The sequence below is a fragment of the Crocodylus porosus genome, unplaced genomic scaffold (genome assembly GCF_001723895.1).
Source record: "Crocodylus porosus isolate Cpor-Errol unplaced genomic scaffold, CroPor_comp1, whole genome shotgun sequence".
NCBI lineage: Eukaryota > Metazoa > Chordata > Crocodylia > Crocodylidae > Crocodylus > Crocodylus porosus.
This window is the reverse complement of record NW_017728948.1, coordinates 70,712,073-70,720,694: the sequence shown is the minus strand read 5'-3', so window position 1 is coordinate 70,720,694 and position 8,622 is coordinate 70,712,073. Positions and strand designations below refer to the sequence as shown.

At 50.5% G+C, this 8,622-nt stretch overlaps 1 protein-coding gene across 3 annotated transcripts in view; it reads left to right on the top strand.

The window, feature by feature from the left end:
* The first annotated feature begins 6,843 nt into the window (after window positions 1-6,843).
* SMARCAD1 (SWI/SNF-related, matrix-associated actin-dependent regulator of chromatin, subfamily a, containing DEAD/H box 1) overlaps window positions 6,844-8,622 on the top strand; it is an 80,018-nt gene continuing 78,239 nt past the window's right edge. For 2 of the 3 annotated variants that reach the window (XM_019553190.1, XM_019553191.1), the window contains exons 1-2: window positions 6,844-6,897; window positions 7,122-7,383. In XM_019553190.1, the coding sequence (XP_019408735.1) occupies window positions 7,173-7,383 (211 nt within the window). In that variant the 5' untranslated portion in view covers window positions 6,844-6,897; window positions 7,122-7,172. The remainder of the gene's footprint in view (window positions 6,898-7,121; window positions 7,384-8,622) is intronic. The other variant, XM_019553189.1, reaches the window with a different exon arrangement.

Here is an 8,622-nt window from a genome sequence, read left to right as displayed (position 1 = left end):
TGTCTTCAGTAGGGTTACCATACCTCCCGGTCTTCCCAGACATGTCCTCTTTTTTGGATCCGTTTTGCATCCCAGCGGGATTTTAAAATAAGAGCAAATGTCCAGGTTTTCTGCTCTTCTGGGCTCGCTGGGAGCAGTGGGCAAGGTGATTGGCTATTGGGGGTCACCTGCTCCCCATGCAGGTTCCAGCAAGCCAAGTAAACAGACAGAGAGAGCGAGTGTGCTTTCATGTGTGCAATGTGGGACCTGCTTGGGCAGGGGTCTGTGGATCAGGAGTGAGAGACACCAGTAGGTCTGGGGGCAGGCTGCAGGTTAGGAGTGAGGGGCACTAGCAGGACTGGGGGGCAGGAAGCTGCGGTTCAGAAGTGAAGGGTACCACCAGGGCTGGAAGTGGGCTCAGGAGTGAAGGGCATGGGGGACTGGATGGGTGACTGTGGGCTGGGTGTGCAGGGCACTGGCAGTGCCAGGGGGCTGCGAGTCAGAAGTGAGGGGCACCAGCAAGGGGTGGGGAATAAGGTACTGCTGTTTGGGAGTGAGGGACACTGGCAGGGCTGGGATCAGTGGGTCTGGAGTGAGGGGCAGCAACAGGGCTGGGGGGAGGGGGAGAGATGTCTTATCAGAGAGGTGCAACAGAATGGGCAGGAGCAGGGCACCAGCATGTCACTGGCTCCACCTCCCGCATCATATTTGCACTGCCCACCTCCCCCAGTCCCCACAGGTGTCCTCTGTTTGGACTTAGAAATATGGTAACCCCTAATCAGATAATCTAAAAATATTATTTTGTGATATTCTCTACAAGTTTCCAAATATCTTTTTCACCAGGCCTGAACTATCTCTTTTACCCTAACATATGCTCTTTTCATCCTACTTTTTTGGTATTCCCCACTTAGGGTAAAAAATGTCCTTTTTACTTTATTTATTTTCAGTATGTATCAGAGGTTGGCTTGTTTTGTCTCATCTTTATCTTGTTTTTGGAGGCAGTATATCTTTATTTAAGCCTTCTTCGTTTTGTGTAGGTTAAGAGGTGCTGATGAGCACTTGGAAGCGATATGGTATTACTTGTACTTTTATAATACTATGGCAAGTCTCGCTTCCAACATCAGGGCATTTCCATAGCTAAGCTAGGGGTGGAATAGCAGAAAAAATGGCTGCAGGGTTAGCAGGTGCACAAGGAGAACGGATTTGCTACTGAGTGGGCTTGTGTAGCAACCACAGGCATTCTGAAGATCTGACACTTAAGAAAAAACTTCCCCTTGTACTCCTATTCAAATAGGGGATGGGGTGCAAATGCTGGCACTAGAAGGTTCTGCAGCAGTTTTGGAAAGACAGTTGGGGTGTGGCAGTTGTCTCCTGATTGACTAATATAATTATTTGTTTAGCACTAACAGTGTGTTGTAAAAGGCACAGAGATAAAGCAAATAGTTTTATGATGAAAAGAACTCCTGTCAAGGGGCCACTTCAGAAGTACAGAAACAGACAGTTTGGACTCATGAAGTAGGCAGAAACTTGTTTGTACCAAGGTCGCTGTCCCATCCATATATTTTCTTTTGTTTATTGCAATTTTGTTTGTTTGTTATTTGTCTTTGATTAGAAAACAGAAGGAAAGACAGATAAAACTTTGTGCATATGAGACATTTTTGGTAATATTTGACTGCTGCAGCATTTCCTCAGATTGCTCTGTATCCCATAGGCACAATACTCAGTAACCAGTCAGTCTCCAGACACACTGGCACCAGGCAACAATGAAGGGGATAATTAACCTAACAAGTTACTTACTGCTGAGGTTTTGTTTATATACCATCTGCCCTGTTGCTCTTTGTCCAGTTAGACTGTAAACTGTTTGGTGCAGAGACTTGGGGTTTAAGTCTCTGTGAATCCTAGAAATTGAACTTCTGACTATAGGTTTGCATCTGCAGTTTGCAAAAGAATGGAGGCTTGAATGGTGGGAGGGCAGACTGAGGCCCTCACCGTGAGGGAGGGAGTGGGGCAGAGGCTGGGGTGAATGGGGCCCAGGGGCTGGGTCCCATCATGCAGCAGGCAGCTCATCCGAAGTGGGAGGGGGGCACAGCTCCACACTGTAGCACACACCCCTGGGGGAGTCATGAGGGGCACATGGCCCTTGGATTTGTATGCAGGGTGGAGGCAGGTTGCCCATGCTGTGGACTGGGGCTCTGTACCCTGCTGCCTTACCCTGGAAGCTGTGCAACATCATTGCTCCCCACCGGGTGGGCAAGGAACGCAGGGAGCACTTGCTGTGTGACACATACCCAGCTCACCTGGCAGCATAAAGCACACTGGCATCTTGCTGCTGAGCTCCCGGGGCAAAAGAAGCAGGGCGCTCACCTGCACCTCTGGATGACCTGCCCCAGCCCCAGGGTCCCATTCATCCAAGCCCCTTCTCCTGCCCCACTCCCTCCCTCACTATGGGGGGGTCTCAATCTTGCCCCCCCCACTGCCCCATCTCCTCCACCTACTGCCCCTTCCCCTTCACCTACCAGCTGGGTGCTGCCTGTGTGTCCGTTCCTCAGTCCCAAGCCACAGCCCCTCCCAGCCCCGCTGATGCTTCTCACTCCTGACCCACAGTACCCCACATCCTGCCAGGGTGTGCAGGGACGCTCCCTTTCTGGGCTCCAAACCTCCCCCCACCACCACACACACCCACAGCCTCCCACACCTCCACAAATAACACCCCCACACACACTTCACATATAGCGTCTCATGATTTATATGCCAATCTCTTGATTTTTTTTTTTAAGTTTGTCTCATGATTTTTGGCACGATGGGGTTATCAGTACTGAGAATGTGTGTTTTCTGCAGCTGGATTCCAAATTAAAGGAGTAGCTGTGTTTAAATTACCTGGATTTTCTAGGCTACAGGAGCAATTATCTGTCTTTTTAGGTACCTGGGGCAGTTAGTCAGTGCTGACATTCTCAAAACTACCACTTAATTGCATTTAACTCTGTAAGCTCCTAAATTTTCATCAGCTGTCATGCAAAAATATTTGAGAACATGTGGTGCTCAGGAGAGGTTCCTGAAGATTGGAGGAGGGCCAATGTAGTGCCCATCTTCATGAAAGGGAGGAAGGAAGATCCAGGGAACTACAGGCCAATTGTTTTGACCTCAATCCCTGGAAAGATACTGGAAAAAATCATCAAAGAAACCATTAACAAGCTAACAGAATGCAACCTTCTGAGAAATAGCCAACATGGCTTCGTTGTGGGTAGGTCTTGCTTGACCAACCCCATTTCCTTCTATGACCAGGTGACGCATCACCTGGACAAGGGAGAAGAAGTTGATATAATTTTTTTTGGACTTTAAAAAAGCCTTTGATTTGATCTCCCATGAAGTCCTCATGGTAAAGCTAGGGAACTGCGGCCTCAACCACCTTACAAGGCTGGGGAACTGGCTCCGTGCTCGGACCCAGAGAGTGAGAGTTGATGGAACTGTGTCAACATGGCGTATGGTAACCAGTGGCGTCTCTCAGGGCTCTGTACTTGGACCCATACTCTTTAATATATTTATAAACAATCTGGATTTAGGTATCAGAAGTGGATTGGCTAAATTCACTGATGACACCAAATTATGGGAAAGTGTGGTCACACTAGAGGATAGGCTGGAGATTCAGCCTGACCTGGATAAGCTTGCAAGGTGGGCAGATCAAAACCTGATGACATTCCACACAGAGAAATGCCAGGTGCTCCACCTCGGGGTGGTGGGAATCCACATCATACCTGCAGGCTTGGCAATGCTATACTTATTAGGACCACAACTGAAAGAGACCTGGGGGCCATGATTGACCACAGGATGAATATGAGCCACCAATGCGATGCTGCAGCTAGCAAAGCAAACAAAACCCTACTGATGCATCTCAAGCAAGACCCAGGAAGCCATCCTCCTGCTTTACTTGGCCCTGGTGAGGCTGCAACTGGAATACTGTGTCCAGTTCTGGGCTCTGTACTTTAGAAAGGATGTGGAGAAGCTTGTGAGAGTCCAGAGGACAGCCACGCACATAATTAGAGGACAAGAGAACAGGACTTATGAGGAGAGGCATGGGACTCTTCAGCCTGGAGAAGTGAAGGCTTAGGGGGATGTGGTGGCTGTCTATTCTAATATTATAAAAAACCTTAATCTGTCTGCCTGCCTGTCCACTTTATTTGTTCTCTGATTGGCTGACAAACCCGCTGTGTTGGGGAGGGGGCAGTGGACCTGGACCCCAAGCAGCAGAACGGAAGTGGGGAGCAGACCCAAACGGGGAAGGGCACAGGGCTCCGTTCCCGCCTGCTCTCCCCTTCACCCCAATCATTCTTGATGGGCAATTGGCTAGTAAGTATATAAGGGGGATGCATCAGGGACTGGGAGAACATCTGTTCACCAGGGCACCCCGAAGTCTAATGGTTAGAAACTCTGGGAAAAAGAGTTGTGATGCGTAGGGGGTGCACCCCCTGAGAGTGCTGGTGCACCCCCGACTGGCTGCACTCACCACTTAGGTGATGGGCACAGGGGGCTGGCGGGAACGGCCGAAACCACTCCCAGAAGCGACTACAGCAATCAGCTGTTGTGGGATCACTTACAGGGGCCCCCTGGGCAGCAAGATTGGCCGCAGGGGGACCCCCCACCAGGCAGCAGGACTGGTCGCAGGGCGGCATGTGCCCTCCCCCCCCTCCCGACTAAGGCGGCATCAGTTGCCCATGGGGAAAACCATTTTAGGGTGGGACATAAGAAAAAGCTTCTATACTGTCCATGTCCCCAGAGCCTCGAATTGACTCCCTCCAGAAGTAATGTAAGCACCTACTCTGGACACTTTTAAGAAACACTTGGATGCCTATCTTGCTGGAATCATTTAACCCCAGCTGACTTCCTGCCCCTTGGGCAGGGGGCTGGACCCCATGATCTAGCAAGGTCCCTTCCTGCCCTAATGTCTATGAAATCTACGAATCAATAAAAAAGCTGCATAAGTGCTAATACCATGTCAAGGGTACAAAGCTGTTCAGAGTCCTAGCTAAAGCCTAAGCCACGGAGGTCACAGTACAAAATTTTTCAAAGTAGGTATTCTCCTACTTACCTTGCTAGCGAAGTAGTGTTCAATCTTTCAACCCTCAAGCACCAGATGCTGTTGGGGGCTGATGTCTGGATAGGACCCTGCTCCACCTCAGCAGTTCTATGTACTGAATCAAGTCCAACACCGCCTTGGCCTCGTGTGCCCAATCTAGTATGCTCTCTGGCCTGCACGGTTCCCCACAGGTCCAGAAATTGGGCAGCAGAGGAGCAGCAATAAATACTGTGCTAATGAAAACCTAGACCTGTAAGCCTAAGCTGAACACAACCCAATACAGACAACCTGAATTCTGGCATTCTCCATCTTTGAGTACAGTACTTGATTTTGAAATCCTGATACAATGCTCTTTTAACACACTGGGGAGGTACTTATGTAGTCTGTACTGTCAGTATTAGGTGCTGTGAGAGGCTTAGGCATGGTCAGCGAAGACAGAATCTTTGGAGATTTTAGCTGTCAAACGCTAGCAAATGTTTCTTGCAAATGTGTGAATGGCAATGTTTTCAAAGGTCTTGTAACTCCCCATTTTGATGGAGTGTCACAGGGACAGCAAGACACAACCTGAGGATTCCCCATCCCTCAACCAAATCCCACATCCTTTTTGTTAAGAATGAAGTTGTCAGAGCTTTCCAAAGAAAATGTTGTTACACTTTTAACACTGGTAAACAACCTCATTCTCCCTAGCCTTGTTCCCAGAAATGTGGTGCGTGTATACGTGTGTAAAATCAAGAAACACCCCCCCCAGACTGAAGTATAGGCCGAGCATGGGAAGTTTCATCCTACGCTGATAAAAAAAATGAAAGAACTATAAGCAAGTGAAAAGAGGGTCTTTAGATGGGGATTTGAAGCTGCTTTCCACACACCAGGTAAGGTTCAGACTAGGTTCCTGGCTGTCCTGGGGGTCTGCCTCATTGTTCAAAGAGGGCCAAGTTGGAGTTTCCCAACTACAGATGACGGGTCAGTGCTTAGAGTCCACAGCAGGAGGAAACACCGCCCTGGCCAGAGGAGGCCTTGACACGTGCATTTCTGTATTTCATTCCTGCCCACTTTAGATCAGGGAGTTTCACTGTGATGGGCTCTGAAGGTGCTTGCTTGGTTCTTGCATATTCCTCCCAGGAGAGCGCACAGAGACACAAAAACCAGTATAAGCAATCAGAAACCCGTTTAAATCTGTAACAACACAAGTTCAGTGAACCTCGTCTGCCTATGTCCTTGGCCCAACACGGCTACAACCGACACCCCTGTGCACAAAAACCGCTTTCAAAATGGCTATGACCGGTTTAAGACAAACCTGGATGGACATACTATCAGTTTTAACTGAACTTCTGTCCAGAGCCAACAGACTCGCCCTGTGCCCGAAGAAGTGTTTTCCCACCGTATTGCTAGTCTAAGAAAAGAGACCGCATCTACAACACAGCCTGGGCTTCCAAGCCTCCCTCTCCTCCGCAGTCCCGCGTGGAAACCGAGGTGCGCCGAGGAGCCGCCGCACCGCCCCTCCTTAGTGCTTCATGTTCTCAACCATGCCCCGCCCACAGACGCAGCGCCTCGTCCCCGAGCACACGCGGGTCCGAGCGACGTCACGCGGCACGGAAGCCCCACCCCCCGTGACGCCAGAGAGGGCCGAGACGCGCGCGCAGCCGGTTCCGATCCGGCGCTGCTGTGACGTTATCGCTGGGCGCCAGTCGCCTCCGCCGCCGCGCTTGTTTCGGGGAGGGCAGCCCCGGCTTTGGTGCTGCTGCGGGGCGTCCCGGGCCGGCGGAGCCGCTGCGGGATTAGCCGTCGCCGCCTCCCGCCCGCCTGCTGCAGTCGCCGCCGAGCCACGTGCCGCCGCCCGTGCCCAGCAGGTGTGTGCGGGGGCTGCGCGTCCCCGCGGCCGCCCCCCGCCTGGGGCCCGGCCGGCCTGACCAGGCCCTGCCCCCGCTCTGTGCTGCCCTGCCCTGCCCTTCCCGCCCTCCTTCCCTTCCTCTTCCCTTCCTTCCTTACAGCATGCGGGCAGCCGCTGGCTCGGTCTGTCTCCAGAGTGCACTAACAAGGTCGGGCCTGCTTGTCTTCTCTTTCTGGCCCACAGATACCGCACCCTTTCCCCCACGGGTGGTGGGAAGGGAAGCAGGCGACCATCATGAGTCAGTTTAATCTGGACCGCTTTCGCTTTGAGAAGAGGAGCCAAGTAGGGGAGCAGGCAAACTTGCCCTCTCCCCTACCTGCAGCTCGTCCCCCAGCTGCTTCTGATGCTGCAGCAAGTAACGGTGGTGGTGGGGAGGAGGATAACGAGGTGACGGATGACAGCAGCAGGCCGGATACACCAGCCTCGGATGTGACAGAGAAAACTGGTGAGTCGGGGGTGTTGCCTCTCATGCCAGCACATGGTAATACTGCATTTGGAAAAGTAAAAGCACCTTCTCTGTTTCCATCTTTTCTTTAGAATTTTCCCTTCTCTGAGGAATACAAAAATAATATCTGATTCTGCCATAACATTAGCTTACCTAAAAGTCAGCAGAGGGTAAATCAGGACACATGCTGTCAGGCCAGGAGCCGTCGGAGAGCCAGAGGCTATTCATCTGCCGACTAAGCTACTGGAGAAAAGTAGGCTAACTCAGAGTCTCAGCAGTTATCAGAAGGCCTCATGTCTCCCCTTCTCCTGCCCATGATAATTCAAATGATTTATTTTTTAAATTATATTAATGCTCCAAAGAGAGCCTCTTAGCACCTCCAAAGAACAGCAGACACTGGCGTTAGGTATCTCATGCTTTTCTGAGGACTACCAGGTTACTGTAGGGATGACAGTGTTATGTGAAATCTTAAAATACATGGAAGACATTTCCTTTCTGCTTAGGTCCCAGTTCTGCAGCTCAGGGCTGCTGACGCTTATTGCAGGATCGGGGCATGGGACTTCTAGCACAGTTAAGGAGTCCAATTAAAATGCACTACTTTATCATCTCTTTTTGAACTTCTGCAGTTCCACTAAGGGTCAAGAGAGTAGGTTCGAACCACATATGATAACCTAGACAAACTTAAATTTTAGTGGGACAAAAAGAATCCTTAAATTTATCACTCAAGATGATAGCACCACCCAACAGCTTGTCAGTGCAACAGAATAGAGTACAGTGCATTTACCTAACGTAAGGCCATGATGCCAGCCCCAGTTTTCCCCCTGTTGTTTACATTATTGCATTAAGTGCATTAAACCTCCTAAGCGTATAGCACTTTTGGCCCTTCTTTTATTTGCCATGTAATTTTTCTGTTTAGTACCTGCCATTTCATAGTTAGTAGGGTTGGAAGGGACCTGAGCAGATCATCAAGTCCAACCCCCTGCCATGGCAGGAAAGAGTCCTGGGGTCAAACAACTCCAGCAATGTGTTTGTCTAGCCTTGTCTTAAAGACCCACAAGGTAGAAGCCAGCACCACTTTGCTCGGAAGTTGGTTCCAGATCCTAGCCGCCCTGACAGTGAAGTAGCACCTCCTGATGTCTAATCTGAATTTACCCTCTGCCAGCTTGTGACCATTATTTCTAGTCACTCCTGGTAGTGCTCGGGGGAACAGGGACTCCCCCCAGTGCCTGCTGGTCTTCC